The sequence below is a fragment of the Drosophila mauritiana genome, chromosome 3R (assembly GCF_004382145.1).
Source record: "Drosophila mauritiana strain mau12 chromosome 3R, ASM438214v1, whole genome shotgun sequence".
Lineage (NCBI taxonomy): Eukaryota > Metazoa > Arthropoda > Insecta > Diptera > Drosophilidae > Drosophila > Drosophila mauritiana.
The window spans coordinates 20,532,957-20,550,403 of NC_046670.1; the positions used below are offsets into that span (position 1 = coordinate 20,532,957).

General features: G+C 42.1%; 3 protein-coding genes across 4 annotated transcripts; all 3 read right to left on the reverse strand.

Annotated features, from left to right (window-relative positions):
- Window positions 1-6,369: 6,369 nt before the first annotated feature.
- LOC117143844 (nose resistant to fluoxetine protein 6) lies at window positions 6,370-8,975 on the reverse strand. The gene is made up of 9 exons (XM_033308700.1): window positions 8,705-8,975; window positions 8,274-8,640; window positions 8,149-8,222; window positions 7,885-8,087; window positions 7,708-7,820; window positions 7,436-7,646; window positions 7,195-7,376; window positions 6,667-7,132; window positions 6,370-6,599 (listed from the first exon to the last, which is right to left on the reverse strand). The coding sequence occupies exons 1-9, from the start codon at window positions 8,973-8,975 to the stop codon at window positions 6,387-6,389; spliced, it is 2,100 nt and encodes a 699-aa protein (XP_033164591.1). The 3' UTR covers window positions 6,370-6,386.
- Window positions 8,976-9,095: 120 nt separating this feature from the next.
- On the reverse strand, window positions 9,096-11,988 carry LOC117143549 (nose resistant to fluoxetine protein 6-like). Of its 2 annotated transcripts, none has more exons than XM_033308289.1 (9): window positions 11,718-11,988; window positions 11,301-11,658; window positions 11,174-11,247; window positions 10,907-11,109; window positions 10,704-10,816; window positions 10,431-10,641; window positions 10,182-10,360; window positions 9,652-10,117; window positions 9,096-9,590 (listed from the first exon to the last, which is right to left on the reverse strand). In XM_033308289.1, exons 1-9 carry the CDS (start codon window positions 11,986-11,988, stop codon window positions 9,339-9,341), a joined length of 2,127 nt encoding a protein of 708 aa, XP_033164180.1. In that variant the 3' UTR covers window positions 9,096-9,338. The 2 variants fall into 2 exon arrangements, with proteins under 2 accessions (XP_033164180.1, XP_033164181.1); XM_033308290.1 differs by lacking the exon at window positions 11,718-11,988 and having other exon boundaries at window positions 11,301-11,373; window positions 11,427-11,441.
- A 2,172-nt stretch (window positions 11,989-14,160) lies between these two features.
- Window positions 14,161-17,050, reverse strand: LOC117143845 (nose resistant to fluoxetine protein 6-like). Its single transcript, XM_033308701.1, has 9 exons — window positions 16,780-17,050; window positions 16,363-16,720; window positions 16,236-16,309; window positions 15,969-16,171; window positions 15,780-15,892; window positions 15,499-15,709; window positions 15,256-15,434; window positions 14,730-15,195; window positions 14,161-14,666 (listed from the first exon to the last, which is right to left on the reverse strand). The coding sequence occupies exons 1-9, from the start codon at window positions 17,048-17,050 to the stop codon at window positions 14,409-14,411; spliced, it is 2,133 nt and encodes a 710-aa protein (XP_033164592.1). The 3' UTR covers window positions 14,161-14,408.
- Window positions 17,051-17,447: the final 397 nt, after the last annotated feature.

Genomic DNA, 17,447 nt, shown 5'->3' on the forward strand with positions numbered 1-17,447 from the left:
GCGTGGCCCGCGGCAATTCAGGCGATCCTGTTTACCTTGCGTATGCCTCTTCCGAACCAAATCCAAACCACCTGGCCAACCAACCACACACCACCACCACCACCCAGCACCACCCACGGGGTCAATCTAATCTGCTTCTGCACTTGGCCAGTTTGGTCAAGATTTATGTGTGCCTTGCATTGCATAAGCGACGCCATTTAAATGTCTGGGTTTGAATTGCTACACCGAGAGAAAAGGCCTTGGATTTCAAGTTTTTTAAGGAATATTTGATTATTCAAAAGAAAATGAATGCAGAAGAAACTTAAATTCATTGAAAATATTTTTGGACTTACCTATATAACTAGTATGTGTATTTTAAACGGAATTCAAGCTCTCTTCGAATTTTGAAGTGTTACAACTTGCCACTTACCCAAATACACCAACTTAGCCATCATATGTTCGGGCTTGTCGGAAAAGTGGGCGTGGTCAGTTGGTACAGGGCGGTGAATTGTTGGAGGGGCGGAGGTAGAAATTTATTGCCAGCGATTGCGAAGCTGATAAATTTAGTTTGCACTCAACTGGGCGCGGTCATAGCCTCACAGCGATGGTGTTGGAAATTATGACGCGTCAATTGGATGGGGCAAACAGGACCGTCTAACCCCTGAACCGCTGAACCACCCAACCACCACCCAGTTCAGCAACCTCTTTTCAGGGAGGTGCGTGCGGAAGTGGCTGACTAAATTGCAGCGGGCTAAAACAACAATTGCTTTTGATTTAAGTTGCATTAAATTAGTTTCCACACGGGGCCTGATTAATGAGTGCAGCGAACTTTCTGACAGCGCCAACTTGCCGCCAAAGAAGTGGGCGTGGCAAGAGAGCCAGGTGGGGTCCTGCCGCAGACACTTAATCAAAAAGGCGGTGCTGAAAGATGGTGATCAGTGGGCACGTGGCAGATGGCGATTTATGAACACTATGGCCAGGGCTGAAAATTTAAATATATATGAAAAGTTTTCCGCATTGATTTGGAGAATCAACTTGGATAAAAAGGTTAACACACTGTCCATGCATTGCCATGCATAATTTATTATGCCACTCCCGATGCCTGTTAAAGGCAAATCAAAATGCACTTTATTGCACAACGAATGAAATGAAATGCAGCAAAATAATATGCCATTGCCGTCATTTTCTCGTCGATTGAAATGCAGAAACGAAATGGCTGGAAGAACTGTGGGTGGTCGGCTGTGGGTCGGCTGACCACTTTGGCTATTTGCATAATATTGATTCCTTTTGCCAGCCTCGAAGCCTCGAACCGTCGAACACGGGCCGTAATGTCATTTCGAGTGTTTCATGCCCACCCACGATGCCACGATGCCCGCGAGCCATGGCATCACATCAGCATCAGCATCCTTGACATGGACTATACAAATAAATTCTGGCCAACAAATTGGGTAAATGGATGCCGTTGCATTCCCCAACCCAGCGAGCATATGAAAGTCATGAGCCCCCACAATCAGCGCCGCACTTGAGCTTCCGGGCTGGAAATTATGCAAATTGAGGCGCAGGCTGATGAACTCCGGCCTCAACCAGCTTCCAATAGAAAAACGCATTTGGCCGATGTTCGATAATTAAGAGAGCCCGTTGGCCCGATGGCCAGTTGGCCTAGTCATTGAAGAACTGAACGATAAATGCTAAAATGAGAGCTGCCACGTTCAGAAGTTTCAGAGGAGGCGGAGTGGGCCACTTCTAATGAGGTTTAGCTCTCGAACTGCCGGCAACCGGAATCGAGTGGGTTCGTCTTCGCACAGGTCACATATGGCAGCATGATCTTGCTGCACTGAGCCAACCTATCAGCCACCCACACCCACCCAGCCGTTTAGGCCTGCACAACTGGTGACATTTGCATGCGAAACTGACTCGTTACGTTATGAATACCAGAGTTTCGAAAAGGCCAACAGCAGGTCAGCTGGAAACTGCAGTGGGGCTCCTATTTACGGCCCAAATTAGCGGTCGAATGATGCACTTTGTGCCGTCTCCCTGGCTCTGACAAGCTCATTCCACTGACAGGGGAACCGAGCATGAGGCTCGCGGATATTAAGCCTTTGATTGATGGCCGCGAAATGTGGTAATAGTTTTCGCTACAAATGCGGCGACGGGCCCAGGGGTAGTGCACAGTTTCAATTAGCCCGACACCCAATTGGAGGCGGGGTTGCCTTGTTTTTCACTGGTGTGGGTGTGGGTGGGGTTAGGGACAGGGGTTGCTTGCACAAAGGCATCCACATAAAGTGGTTACAAGTATGCGGCAATTAGCATTTAACGAGCACCACATGCCAGCCACAAAGGCAGGACAAGGCAGTGTGTCCTCAGACACTGGGGGAGTCCTGTCGACATAATAATATACACACAACTACAAGTAGCACACCACCACCGGCACCAACACGGACATCAGCTGGGGGGAAAAGGACAAAGTCATCGACAAAATACATGGGGCCCCGATCCCCAGTCTCCTGGGCAGAAAACTAGAAAACTCTTTTGTTGTCCCAGTCAACAATTTGAACCCCTTCCAGCCACGCCCATTGGCCAACGGCAGCCAGTTGCCACCTCCAGGCTGCCTCCCACAAAAATCCTGATTACTTAACTAAATATGGCAGCTTATGGTGGGACACGGCCAGTGGCCAGTGGCACTAAACTCTCTGATTTACACGATTTGCATACGCTCAGCCAGAGGCGGAACATTCGAGCGCAGTGCGAGGCTTTAATTAGCATTCGCGGGGCTTTATCAGCCGGCAGCTGTCCACCTGACCCCTCGAATATCCAATGAAGGCCAGGACAATGGCGGCTGAAGGCTTAAAGTTTCATTAACAACACAAAGGCGGCTTTTCTCTGGGCACCAAAGCTAGACCATACTTTTCAGTAAGCGGGAATTTCGTATAGAGTGACCCAATTTTACAAGTTTCAACGCCAGTCATGCTATTATCTTTAAAGAAATTAATGACTAAATGTTGCATGTAATCTAAGTGCTGCATTTTAAACTAGTCTTTCAAGAAACTTTTCGTTGGCCTTATTTAAAAGTGTTTTTTAGCTGTATTTATAATGCAAATCTCTTACTCAATCTGTATCGAAGCAGCTATGTATACTAGTAAATTAGAAAGTGTAAACCCCAAACACGGCTAATTAAGTTTTTCCTGCCCCGAAATAAAACTTTCCTTTGTGACCCACTTGGAGCCCATTTCTTAGCCGAGTTCATTAGCATGTCGCGTCTTCAATAATAACTCAGGGCAAAGACAGGCCAAGGCCCTGGAATCTATAGTCTTATCAGTGTTCTCTTATCTGGGATACATAAATTCCAGACTTGGCGTCGGCAAAGTTTCTCGGGTTGTTGTGTCATGAGGAGAAGGAGGATGAGATGCAAACCTCCGGTGGAAGGTGGTGGGGCGCTAATTAAGACACGCAAAGTGCGGCTCTAAGACAAATGGTTCCATGGCACGTAAGCGGCGCGTCAATCTTGGCCAAGGGCTATGGGTCTTGGGCCATGGGTCGGGTGTCCCGATCCCCAAACGCCGCCCGCAGGCTCAGACATTTTCTCAGACTTTGGACATGTTTTGTTCTCGAAAAGTTTGCCAGCAAACTCCCCGACCGCCGATTTGACGCCTCGTAAAAAATGTCAATGAAGTGATTTATAAAAACGGCGCTGAGCAAATATGCTAATGCTTCCCTGTTAATGAAAGTTTTTAGCCCGACAATTGTAATGCCTTGGTCATCGAGGGTCAGCGGCACATTAGCCAGTCTATAATCTTGGCTCGAGCATAATGTCTTCATTTTTTCCCGATTTGGTTTTGCGTGCCTGGAGTTGCACATTACGTTTTAATGCCATATTTTATGCTGGCAGAATTTACATAAATTTATTGTGTTTGTGTGGGTACTAATCAAATCAAAAGAGTGACGGGCCTTCGCTTCTCCCCTTTCTCTGAATTACTAAACAGACATGCAAACTTCTCCAGAGGTTTTGACTCAAGCAAAAGTCACTGTCTCCCTCCCACACCCATACACTTACATCAATACACCCTTGCCCTTAGCAGTCATGTGCAAAATAATAGAAATGAAAATGAAAAGATATAATAAATATAATGTATCTGATAAAATTAATATATGTCAAAAATCACTTCTAAATAGATTCTAGACTCACAATTCTAATAATACATTTTTATTAAAACATCCCACTACTATTATTTTGAGCATAGCTGTGTGTGCTTAGATGTGGTTAGAAAAATAGCAGGCCACATTGCGCATACGGCGCGTTGCCTGTTGGCAAGGGGCCAACAAACCGAACAACAATGCAGTCTCAACAACAGCAATGGCAACAACAATAACAATAACGAGGGTCCTGGCTCTGCGCGCTCCATTGTTGTCCTCCTTGGCTATATTGTATTTTTTCCTTCGCCCGAATAACGGAAGGCGTTCCAAGGAAGGCGCATGTATAATTAGAGCTATGAAGCATGTCCGGTGAAGTTTGGCATTTAAATGTGACAACAACAACGGGCCAGCCAGCAGCAGCAGAGGTAGCCAGATCGCCATTTTGCCATTACGAACTTTGAATTGGGCAGAGCCCCAAAGAGCCACCATTGTTGTTGGTGCCCAGATATATTTTATAATGCCACAAACATGCACGCCTCCCACATGCAAGTGTATGTGTGCTCTCCGTTTAGTTTACGTACTGCGCCTCTGCATGCAAACAGAACACGGAGTGCATGGAACAACCGGAGGATACCCCGTCCGGCCAGGAGAACCTAACCAAGCGAATCCCGGGCTTACCAAAGGAGTAGAGACGGCGGAGGGCGGAACAGGAACTCTGTGTGCAACTTTATCTTTTGATTTATACAATAATAAACACAAATGTGCACAAAAGTTCTTTGTACTTTGTTCTTTGCTCTGGCAAAGCGGCAGAATTCCGAAAGTTAAATCGGAAAATGTTTACATGAGCAGTTGACTCCTGCTAATTGGAAGTCCTGTCAAAAGCCACCTCTCTTCGGGCAGAGTCCTTCTCGTAGCATATTACAAAAGCTTATTTTAGAGACTTACGGCCGGCTATATACCGCCCTCCCTGTGGGTCAAAAGAGTCCGTCTGTCCATTAAGAGGGATGCACCGAAAACAACACCGAAAACAGCAGCGACACGAAGGCGGATCGATTTTCAATTGTGCCCCACTGGAGTCGGGATTCGGGGGCAATTCAATGAATCGTAAGTGGCCTCGCCCTCCCACAGAAGTGTTCCCTAAACCATTAAATGCAAGCAACTGCAATCGAACACGCAACCCTTGGCGCAGTCACAAAACGTTAATGCAACTGAGCCGACGGAACACAGTGTTGCCAACTTCTTAAGACTCTTTAAAAACATCCTAAAAATCAAATATGTTTGAGCATTACATTCGAATTCAGTTGTATTTCTTTATAGTCTATACTTAAAGTTTGTTAATGAATAGAATTAATTAAAAATACAACAATTTCAGAATAATATTTATTTATTTTATTTATTATTACGCAAAATATACATATTTGACCAGTAAATCTGGCAATGTTTGAGGATCTGGGATTGCCATCACTGTCACCGAAAGTAGGGAGTCAAGGCTCCATGTGCCATGCTCCATATTCCACGTGGGCCTCCGTGTGCCGGCGGCGGTGTCAATGTGGTGCACATTAAGCTTAACGCCGCTTAAACGCGAGCACCACCGAAATGCCACTTTAAGGCGCTGCCTGTAATGGCCGCCAAGTCAGTCTCATTCGCGTTCTCATTCTCATTCGGTATTCGACGGAGGCGCCGCGTAATAATGTTAAATGTCAGGTGCATTGCAGCTGTCCCTGCCGCAATCGAAGTGGATGTGCAAGTGGAAGTGGAAATGGAAATGGTAGTCGAACCCGACCCGGAGTCGAAGCGCACCAGCAGGCACTAATTAAGTTGCCCGCCAGCCGCGTAACTGCCATAAAATATGCGCAGTGGGAATTCGAATTCGGATCCGGAGCCAGATCGCTTTGCCGGCCCAGGCCAGAACCCTGAATGCAGTTGCGATTGGAGTTGCAACGGCAGTCGTACGTAGTTTATGGCATCGGGCTAAGCGAAGTCGACGCGAGTCAAGAAGTTCTCCATTTGTTTTCAGGCTTAAATTTACACGGGGCATGCAACCAGAGAAGTGGCGTGGGAGGGGTCCTGCTGTGGGTCTAGCCCCATCAGTCGGAAGCGTAGGAGTCGTAGATAAATGTCTTACTCAGGCAGGAGCTGGCCAACCACTAACCGGCTTTAAGAAAATGAATCAAACAACCGTGTTGCTTGGTAAAAAATAATGTACATTTATTTACTTATGTATATTAATGATATAAATTACTAAGACTATTAGGAATGCAGGATCGTTGTTACAACTAATTTTCAGCAGGTGCTGGAGTCGTTACTTTAAGCTCCTCGAGGTTATTGTGTCCGTTGTCATCTATCTGGGATTTCTGTTTAACCAGAGGGGGAGATCTTTGTTTTGGCCTCAGGAAGTAATCGAGACCACCAAAAGGCGCCTCAATTACTAAGTGCATCACATAAGCAAACAGCACGGCAAATCCAAAGGTGGACCAGAAGTTGAGCATCTAGAAAGATTATGGTCACAGTTTAAGGTATCAACTATTACCCCAAAATGAACACTTGAACACTTACAATGGTGTAGTTCGAGAAATATGAATTCGTTCGCATGCTTCTGGTATTGATTTCCTGGAAGAACATGTGCCACATGTAAACGGAATAGGATAGTCTAGAGAGCGGTTGCCAAAGCGGGGAGGAGAGGAAACTATTGGCCAGTCCTCCGTATCCATTCATGCAAGCGAAGATCACCCAGCAGAGGGCCATGCACCAGCCCACTCTAGTGAGAGTGTAGTAGGAAGCCTCCGCAAAGGTGGACAATTCTGGACCGGTCCACTTTGCGTAGGGGTAGAGGGCAAAGATCGAGGTGAAGATCATGGCCAGGCAAAGAATCCATCCTGACCACGCGACTACCTTGCTAAGCTGGAACTTCTTTCCCCTGTTCAAGTGTAGAATGTAGCCAAATAGAAATCCTGTCAGCCAAGGTGTAGCATGGGTATGTGTAGCAAAATACATATCCTTCTGTGCATCCATTGAAGAATGCCTAGACAAATGTATATATTGTTTTCAAACTGGGTTAGCAAAATAAAAACATGATCTACATACTTAAGCACCAAGGAGTACTTGTTGACCATTATGGTGGCGAAGAGACAGCCAGAAAGTAAAACGATTAGGACGAAAATGCCAGCAGCTGCTTTCTTTCCCCACTTGTAGAGCGCGATCAGCATGATCGGCGATATAATGAACAGCTGCATGTCCACCGACAGATACCAAGTATGACCAAGACACTGAAGTCCAAAGATTAGATATTACTTTTTGATTGGAATTAGCACAAACCAGGACCTACCTTTTCTTCGTTGTAGTTATTCACGAAGAGCAAAGTCCAATACCAACCATTTTCGCAATCCACTTTTCCAGAGTACCCACTGCCAAATCGAGGTCCGTCAGCTACGATGGGCATGAGTTTCAAATACATCAGAATGGCTATCGCCAAGAGGGGAACTATGCGGATCAAGCGATGTAGGTACATCAAAGGCACGTTCAGTTTACCTTTGGTTCTGTGAATTTAATCCAATATCATCATGGAGTGTCGAAATCATAGTAAAATAGTCGTCTTACCTATCCATCATACGCAACGGAATGAGAGCCACCAATAGACCGCCGAGGACGAAAAACGAATCCACGGAGAAAAAGCCGTGCAGAATAAAACTGGCATAGGGTGTCTCCTCCCACTAAACAGATTATTAGTTTATTATTAAATGAAATTCAAATTAATTTAAGTTTATATATTCTTACCGATATGGCATGGAAAAGGTTGATATTTGAGGCAAGAGCTGCCATAACATATTGATGGCAGAAGACCACCCACATGAGCGACAAGCACCTGATTCCATGAAGGCAATCGATCACATTTGGGCTAGAGTTGACCTCTACAATGCGAAATAGAGCACGAGAATTGACCCTGGCCGAAAACACCTTTACAATGGTGGGAAGCTGGTCTGGAAAGTTTAATAAGCATTGTGCAATTTGAATCGGATCGATAAGATTTTGTTTACTCACCCTGATTCTTCCCCAGACAGTAGTCCCACAAGGTAAACAAAGCCACTAAAGAGCCCATCACCGATAAGATCACTCTGTAATCAGAAGCATTAGCCGAGAGCTGATTAAAATGTGTGCGCACTTACATCATAAAAATGGTGAGTCCGTCCCATGGTACACTTTCACTAGTTTGACAACTGGATTCGCTGATACTCATGACCGAGCTGGGAATACTGACGTTAAGCAGTTGTTTCGCCACCATACTCACAAACGTGTTCATCTGAGTTGCCGAGCAGGATGCCGGTAGGCAAGTGGCAGTCTTAAAACTCCCGATGATCGAGCCCTGGACTCCCACAGCTTGGGTGGGAGACACTGAAAGAAAGCAGTACTTTCCCTGGATAGTTCTGCCCAGGCTGACTCCGTGATTGATTTTGAGGCACTCGTCGAAGTTTCCCAGGTCGAACCTGTTTCCCGTAAGTAGACCCGATGGTATGGAACCCCAGGAATCGAGCACTGGCGTAATACAAATAATACGGCCATTAAATGAGGACTCGGTTTCGGTTCAAAGTTCACTTACTTTTCAGTGCCCAGTACTGGCCACTTTGAAGTCCAGTCATAAGCGTAGTCAAATCACTTAGGCACAGCATATCCTCCTGACTTGGCACTCGGGAGTCCAAGGTGCTTAATTCCTTAACATCAAAATCCTTTACTTGACCAACAAAATTAAGGGCAAGTCCTCTGAGTTGCCTGACGCGTTGGAAATCTAACAAGACATCCTCGTCAGCCACGCGTCCGGCACTGATGACGGCAAGCCCGCAGAGGAAAATTACTCCGACTATGTTAGCCATGCTGACTTAACTCTTACTAATGGTTTCTCAGCGAACTTGGAACCCCTTTTATATGCGAATTAAAAAGAGATAAGCACCGTCTACAAACACCATCAGTGACATTAGTCATTGCTTAATAAGTTCAATGGAAAACGCCTGATAAGCCAATCTTTTCAGGTAACTTTAATCAATTCTTTTAAAACATAGTACTAATAGATACTTGGTAAGATTAAGCAAACGAAATCTCTGTTATTTAAAACAACCTTATCGTGCACGTGACAATAGCTTGTATGCACCTTTGAATAAATGTTAAGCACGCGGATTAAAGAATGTGACTCTTTAATTTTTCGGAATTTGAATCAATAAAGATATTTATTGCTGATTTTATTGAGACTTTTCAGCGAGTTGGTCAGCACATGATTCAGTACCTTCCAGTTCTCTTTGGTTACTTGAGTCAACATCATGTCCATGGCCTTCGCCCACTCGGTCTGAGTCCGTCATCGCCTTAATCTCCACTGGTGATTTCTTTTTTGGGCGTAAAAAGAGGTCAAGTCCACCAATAGGCGCCTCAATAAGCAAGTACAGGAGATAGGAAAAAAGCACAGTGAATCCAATGGTTGACCAGAAATTAAGCATCTGAAAAATGATAATGGGATCGAAATAATTCTTATCAGTGTGAAAATACCTGTTGACTTACCACTTGGTAATTGGAGAAGTACGTATTTGTTCTACCAATTCGTTTGTTTATTTCCTGGATGAAACTGTGCCATATGTATATGGAATATGATAATTTGGAAATAGGTTGCCACAGGGGAGAGGAGAGAAAAGTGTTAGCCATCCCGCCGTATCCTTGCATGCAGGCGAAGACCACCCAACCAACTGCCAAGGGCCAGCCCACACGGGTAAGGGTGTAATAAGATGACACTTCTAGGGTGGTCATTAGCCAAGGCTTTCCCGACTCAAGTTTTGGATACAGTGCGAAGATCGAGGTAAAGAGCATAGCCAGGCAAAGAACCCATCCCGACCAGACGGCTATCCAGTTCAGTTTAAACTTTCTTCCCTTATTCAAGAACACAAAGTAGCCATACAAGAATCCAATGAGCCACGGAGCCGCGTGAGTATGGGTGTAGAAATACGTTTTCTTTTGCAAGGAAAAGTCAAGGCTGTGAAATATAAAAGTAAACAAGTTTTTCAGTTTTCGGACATAACTATGTTTTGTTATCTTACCTCTTTAAAGAATAGTGGTTTACCATCATGGTGGCAAACAGACATCCAGATAGCAGAACTATTAGAACGGCGATAGCAGCAGCAGCCTTCTTGCCCCATTTATAAAGAGCAAATAAAAGGATAGGAGATATGAGGAAGAGCTGCATGTCCACCGCCAAGTACCAGGTATGATCTAAGCACTAAAATATTCCGGTTTGGGATCATAGACGTCATCAAATAACTATATATTAAACATCAGTTTTCACTTACCATATCATTTGCGAAATTAACAACGAAGAGCAAGGTCATGTACCAAGTTTTTGCACATGATGCTTTCTTACTATATCCTCCCTTGAAAAGTGGCCCATCCCCCAAAACACCTGTAAGTTGCGTGTAGACCAGAATAGACGTGGCCAGAATAGGAAAAATGCGGATGAAACGACGTATATACATTCTTGGAACATTCATTCTGCCTTTGTTTCTGAAAGGGTATGCAAATTCATAATTAAATTTTTCTTTCCAGGAGATAAGTTAAGAACGTACTTTTCCATTGTTCCCAGTGCATTTAATGAAACCAAGAAACCTCCGATAAAGAAAAATGAATCGACTGAAAAATTTCCCTCCAGAAAAAACATTGTGAAAGGCGTTTGTAGCCACTAGAAAAATAAAAGCAATTAAATATTAAAAAAATATATAAGACCAATTAAATATAAAATATTCATTTGAAAAAATGAAATTTTAATTACCGAAAGGAAACTAAATCGATTAATGTTTGGCGCAGAAAATACGTTATCATACTGATGAATCCAAACCACCCAGAAAAGGGACATACACCGAATTCCGTGAAGGCATTCAATTACATTCGGGTTTGATTGGTTTACCACAATGCGGAAAAGTGCACGAGAGTTGGCCCTGGCTGAAAACAACTTGACAGCCGTGTGAAGTTGATCTGTGATGTAAGGATACATTAATGTATTATTTTAGGCTAAAGATGTAGTACTATAAACACTTACCCTGACTCTTGACCAAAAAGTAATCGTACAACGTAGCTATAGCCACGATTACGCCCATCACTGACAGTATGACTCTGTAATCAGAATTGATTAGAAGGCTCATCAATTAAACTTCCAACATTCTTACATTGTTAAAATCGTTAGTCCATTCCAGGGCTCGCGTTCGGCTGTTTGGCAGGAATCATCGCTGATACTCATGGCTGTACTGGGCATATTCACATTCAGTATCTTTTTTAAAATTGTATCCACAAACTTGTTCATGTGAGTGGCCGAACAGGAAGCCGGAAAGCATGTAGCCGTTTTCATTTTCAATATTCCGGCTAATGAACTCTGAACTCCCAGTATTTTCGCGGGTGAGACGTCTAAAAAGCAGTATTTTCCACGTATGGCGTCCTTCTTGATATTGATGCACTCGTCGAAATTTCCCAAGTCATACACGTTACCCGCGAAAATACCAGATGGTATGCCTCCCCATGCGTCAATCACTGAATGTAAACCAGAAATGATCTTCTTTCCAATCTCGTATTATGAACTGTTAACTTACTTTTGATTGCCCAATATTGTCCACCTTGAAGAGCCGAGACAAGCTTATTTAAGTCATCGAAGCACAGAAGATCCGCCTCTGTGGGCAATCGCGAGTCAAACAGGCTCAAATCATTTAGCGTTACATTTTGAAAGTAATCTGCATACTCAATACCCAACGGTTTGAGCTTCCTCAGACGCTGGTATTCTTCCAGGACACTTCTGTCCTCAGACTGTGTGGCACCGATGAGCACAAGCCCACTAAGCAAAATAAAACTGAGAATTTTAACCATGCTAACTGAATCGCTATTAATGGTCTCTGTCCAAATCGTAATGCTTTATATACAAGCGATAAGTATTGAATGCGATAAAGGCAAGGTTGAATTTATAAGTGGAGACTCGAATATTACTACCCTGTTACCTTTGAAAACACGTACAGCAGTATTTAGTTCACATGGCCCTAATCCTGGTTAACATAGACACATTATGTGTCTTCCTAATTATAATGACACTCAATAAATTTGAAGTAGGTTTCGGGACTTTCGCTGTAAATTAAATAAATAAAGTCAGAATGTGCCGCGCACCTGCTGAGAATAACAATAGTCGACAATTTAATAGGAAATAAACACTGAAGACACTATCAGCCGTATTTTACTTAGAATTCGTTCAAAAAAGATTTCGCCGAATGGTGTCCAATATCAGTCCTATAATCCCATTTTTTGAGGAAACCAAGCTGTAACGATTTGAGCTGATCTTTTAATATACCCGTTAAGCGTTAAGTAAATGGGTATATTTGATCCGATGAAAGGAATGTATCAGGTGGAAAGAAGCGTTTCGTAACTTTTGAAGTTATTCTTGATCGAGAGCATTAGCCGATGCAATCTGCCAATGTCCATCTGACCGTAAGTATGAACGCCTTAATCTGAGGAACTATAAATCCAGAAAGTTGAGATTAAGTATGCTGAGACATAGAAGCAGCAGTTTGTTTCCTGTAGTTTCCATTCCCACCAAAACTGACACGCCCACAAGCCACCCAAAACTGCCACGCCTTTACTTTTAAATATGTGTTTTATATTTTCCTTCTGTTATTCTTTAACTTGGATCACCCTCCACTTAAACGCCCACATACCGATTAAAACTGCCACATACACTAAATAGTAAAATAGCTATGTATTATCAGAATTTCGTAGTAGCGGAAGTACCCTTAAATAGATGATTTAGTGACCTAACCTAGCAACTGATTTATATTATATTCATTATTACTAGTGTTTAAGCCATAACGACTCCGCAAAAGACTAACTTCGTTTCTCAGGATTTTATTTATGGCCTCTTTATAATTTCAACAGAAATTTATTCAAGTGAGTGATTAGACTTAAAATGGTTATCGATTGGGTACTTATTCATTGAGTTCGGCAGAAAGCTGTAATCAGTTTGTATCGTTGAAAATAGAGAAACTATAACAATTTTTATCAATTTATCGAAATATTGTTATTACACCCAGCAAGGAGGCATAATATATAATAAATTGGTAAGGTAAAAGGCACGCACAGCTGTCAAAGTATTGCAATAGGAAGAATTATTAAGTACAAGTACCACTTACGTTCTTGCTGAAAAAATTGCCAAGGTGTGTACCGTTTAAAAGATACGAAAATCGCTGATAACACGTAATCTATGACATTTGTCATAACAGTTGTCCAAGTGACGAACAGGTGGCCAATTTGATACCCCAATAGAACGCAAAAAATGATTTCTGGTAGCTTAGACATTTATTTGCTAGGGGAATACCATTGGCTATATGGGTTTTTATTCATAATTAAAAGAAATTTATTTAAAAATCATTTTTAACGATTCTTAAATAATGCACTCTTTTTCAATAAGAAGAGAAGAACATTTTCTTAAATTAGTGGATCTGTTTGATTTGTCATAAGAAAAATTAATTTGGTTATGGTTCATAAAAATTTTGAGTTAGCGGGAGCTAATCCATTTATATTTTCACTTCGCAGTAATAAGTCTCTGACTTTATAATGAACATGAAATCGATGTAAGGGTATTTTTTCTACTGTTCTAAATCTCCATCGAGAAACGATTGGGTTAACTTAGATTGGCACCTGCGTTTGCCTTCAATGTAGTCTGGAAATAGGGGTAACACCGATGATAAGCTTTTGGTTCAGATGCCCGCACCATTAGAAGAAATTTTGGGAGACATCTAGACGGTTGTTATGACCAATCAATAAAACTTCTGGGTAGCAGGAATAATTACCGAACAATGGCGTTATTATTTGTTATCAGGTAATCGTCATATTGATTTCCTATCAGGCTGCAAGATGTGGAAACGTTTAACTTGATACGGTGAATGAACCCACATTAAGGAAGATAGTAAGTTTATTTAAACATTTCTTTAGAAAATATGTTCGCTTGATTTGTGGCAGGAGGGTCCACATTTTTAGTTACTCGGAGAATTAGGAACACCTTTTATTCGAGAACTAAAAATATATAAATACCGACTAGAAGCACATAAAGTGACATGTGTCATTTGATAATGAGTGAATGAAAATGATAAGCCAATCGTAGCCTTTTACAATGCGATTACAACTTAGTACTAATAGATACTCCGTAAGACTTAGCACACGACTGCTCTTTTATTTAAAACAACAATTGCCTTAGTCACGTGCACTTAGCTTTTTAAAGTTAAGATCAATAAAACTATTTAATTCTATTCTAATTGAGACTTATCAGCTGGTTGTTCAACATTTGACTCAATGCCTTCAAGTTCTCTTTGGTTACTTGAGTCAACATCATGTCCATGGCTTTCACAAACTTTATCTGAATCTGTCATCAGTTTAATTTCTGCAGGAGCTTTCTTCTTTGGACGGAATAGGATGTCAAGTCCACCAATAGGCGCCTCAATTAGCAAGTACAGGAGATACGAAAAGAGCACAGTGAATCCCATGGTTGACCAGAAATTAAGCATCTAAAAAAGATAATAATATCGAAATTATTTTCATCAATATGCAAAAAATACCAGTTGACTCACCACTTGGTAATTCGAAAAGTATGTATTTGTTCTAACAATTCGTTGGTTTATTTCCTGGATGAAACTGTGCCATATGTATATGGAATATGATAATTTGGAAATAGGTTGCCACAGCGGTGAAGAGAGGAAACTGTTGGCCAACCCGCCGTATCCTTGCATGCAGGCGAAGACCACCCAACCAATTGCCAAGGGCCAGCCCACACGGGTAAGGGTGTAAAAACATGACACTTCCAGGGTGGTCATTAGCCAAGGCTTTCCCGATTCAAGTTTCGGATAGAGTGCGAAGATCGAGGTAAAGAGCATAGCCAGGCAAAGAATCCATCCCGACCAGACGGCTATCCAGTTCAGTTTAAACTTCCTTCCCTTACTCAAGTACACAAAGTAGCCAAATAAGAATCCAATGAGCCACGGAGCCGCGTGAGTATGGGTGTAGAAATACATTTTCTTCTGAAGGGAAAGATCAAGGCTGTGAAATAAAATTGTAAAAGATTAGTTGTCGGAGAAACCCCATATTGTAATAGCTTACCTCGTTATAGAATAGTGGTTAACCATCATGGTGGCAAACAGACATCCAGATAGCAGAACTATTAGAACGCCGATAGCAGCAGCAGCCTTCTTGCCCCATTTATAAAGAGCAAATAAAAGGATAGGAGATATGAGGAAGAGCTGCATGTCCACCGCCAAATACCAGGTATGATCTAGGCACTATATTATTCAGGTTTTAGTTAATATATCAAATGGTAAAAGTGAAAGATAAGATTCTACTTACCATATCATTTGCGAAATTAACTACGAAAAGCAAGGTCATATACCAAGATTTTTCACATGACGCTTTACTATTAGATCCGCCCTTAAATAGTGGCCCATTTCCCAAAACACCTGTAAGTTGCGTGTAGACCAGAATAGAAATGGCCAAAATAGGAAGAATGCGGATTAAACGGTGAAGATACATCAATGGCACATTAAGACTGCCTTTGTTTCTGAAAGTGGGTGCAAGTGCATATGAATGAATATAGGTTTAGGTTTCCTCAAAGTACGTTAACGACCTACCTTTCCATTGTTCGCAGTGCAATCAATGAAACCAACAAACCGCCGATAAAGAAAAATGAATCAACCGAAAAAGTTCCCTCGAGAAAAAACATGGTGATAGGCGTTTTAAGCCACTAGAAAATTAAATTTGTAATATTTAATGATTATTATGTATTTAATATTCATTTAAAAATGAAATTATTGACTCACCGAAAGAATAGCAAATCGATTAATGTTTGGCGAAGCAAATATACTTGCATACTGATGAAGCCAAACCACCCAGAAAAGGGACATACACCTAATTCCGTGAAGGCATTCAATTACATTGGGGTTTGATTGGTTTACCACAATGCGGAAAAGTGCACGAGAGTTGGCCCTGGCTGAAAACAACTTGACAGCCGTGTGAAGTTGATCTGTGATGTAAGGATACATTAATGTATTATTTTATGCTAAAGATGTAGTACTATAAACACTTACCCTGACTCTTGACCAAAAAGTAATCGTACAACGTAGCTATAGCCACGATTACGCCCATCACTGACAGTATGACTCTGTAATCAGAATTGATTAGAAGGCACATCAATTAAACTTCCAACATTCTTACATTGTTAAAATCGTTAGTCCATTCCAGGGCTCGCGTTCGGCTGTTTGGCAAGAATCATCGCTGATACTCATGGCTGTACTGGGCATATTCACATTCAGTATCTTTTTTAAAATTGTATCCACAAACTTGTTCATGTGAGTGGCCGAACAGGAAGCCGGAAAGCATGTAGCCGTTTTCATTTTCAATATTCCGGCTAATGAACTCTGAACTCCCAGTATTTTCGCGGGTGAGACGTCTAAAAAGCAGTATTTTCCACGTATGGCGTCCTTCTTGATATTGATGCACTCGTCGAAATTTCCCAAGTCATACACGTTACCCGCGAAAATACCAGATGGTATGCCTCCCCATGCGTCAATCACTGAATGTAAATCACAAATGATCTTCTTTCCAATCTCGTATTATGAACTGTTAACTCACTTTTGATTGCCCAATATTGTCCACCTTGAAGAGCCGAGACAAGCTTATTTAAGTCATCGACGCACAGAAGATCCGCCTCTGTGGGCAATCGCGAGTCAAACAGGCTCAAATCATTTAGCGTTACATTTTGAAAGTAATCTGCAAACTCAATACCCAACGGTTTGAGCTTCCTCAGACGCTGGTATTCTTCCAGGACACTTCTGTCCTCAGACTGTGTGGCACCGATGAGCACAAGCCCACTAAGCAAAATAAAACTGAGAATTTTAACCATGCTAACTGAATTGCTATTAATGGTCTCTGTCCAAATCGTGAGGCTTTATATACAAGCGATAAGTATTGAATGCGATAAGGGCAAGGTTGACTTTTTAAGTGGAGGCTCGAATATTACTACCCTGTTAACTTTGAAAACACGTACAGCAGTATTTAGTTCACATGGTCATAATCCTGGTTAACATAGACATGTCTTCATAGATGTGTCTTCCTGATTATAATGACACTTAATAATAAATTTGAAGTAGGTTTCGGGACTTTCGCTGTAAATTAAATAAATAAAGTCAGAATGTGCCTCGCACCTGCTGAGAATAACAATAGTCGACAATTTTATAGGAAATAAACACTGAAGATACTATCAGCCGCATTTTATTAGGTATTCGACTAACAAAGATGTG

Bases quoted from the DNA above. Each gene is read 5' to 3' on its own strand.
- LOC117143549 (XM_033308289.1), bottom strand. From the start codon at position 11,988: ATGGTTAAAATTCTCAGTTTTATTTTGCTTAGTGGGCTTGTGCTCATC. The intron at 10,642-10,703 runs GTACGTTCTTAA...ATACCCTTTCAG, and splicing joins GCACTGGGAACAATGGAAAA to AAACAAAGGCAGAATGAATG. The intron at 10,361-10,430 runs GTAAGTGAAAAC...GGAATATTTTAG, and splicing joins TTAATTTCGCAAATGATATG to TGCTTAGATCATACCTGGTA.
- LOC117143845 (XM_033308701.1), bottom strand. From the start codon at position 17,050: ATGGTTAAAATTCTCAGTTTTATTTTGCTTAGTGGGCTTGTGCTCATC. The intron at 16,310-16,362 runs GTAAGAATGTTG...TTCTGATTACAG, and splicing joins GGACTAACGATTTTAACAAT to AGTCATACTGTCAGTGATGG. The intron at 16,172-16,235 runs GTAAGTGTTTAT...CTTACATCACAG, and splicing joins CTTTTTGGTCAAGAGTCAGG to ATCAACTTCACACGGCTGTC.
- LOC117143844 (XM_033308700.1), bottom strand. From the start codon at position 8,975: ATGGCTAACATAGTCGGAGTAATTTTCCTCTGCGGGCTTGCCGTCATC. The intron at 8,223-8,273 runs GTAAGTGCGCAC...TTCTGATTACAG, and splicing joins GGACTCACCATTTTTATGAT to AGTGATCTTATCGGTGATGG. The intron at 7,647-7,707 runs GTAAGACGACTA...TTAAATTCACAG, and splicing joins CCGTTGCGTATGATGGATAG to AACCAAAGGTAAACTGAACG.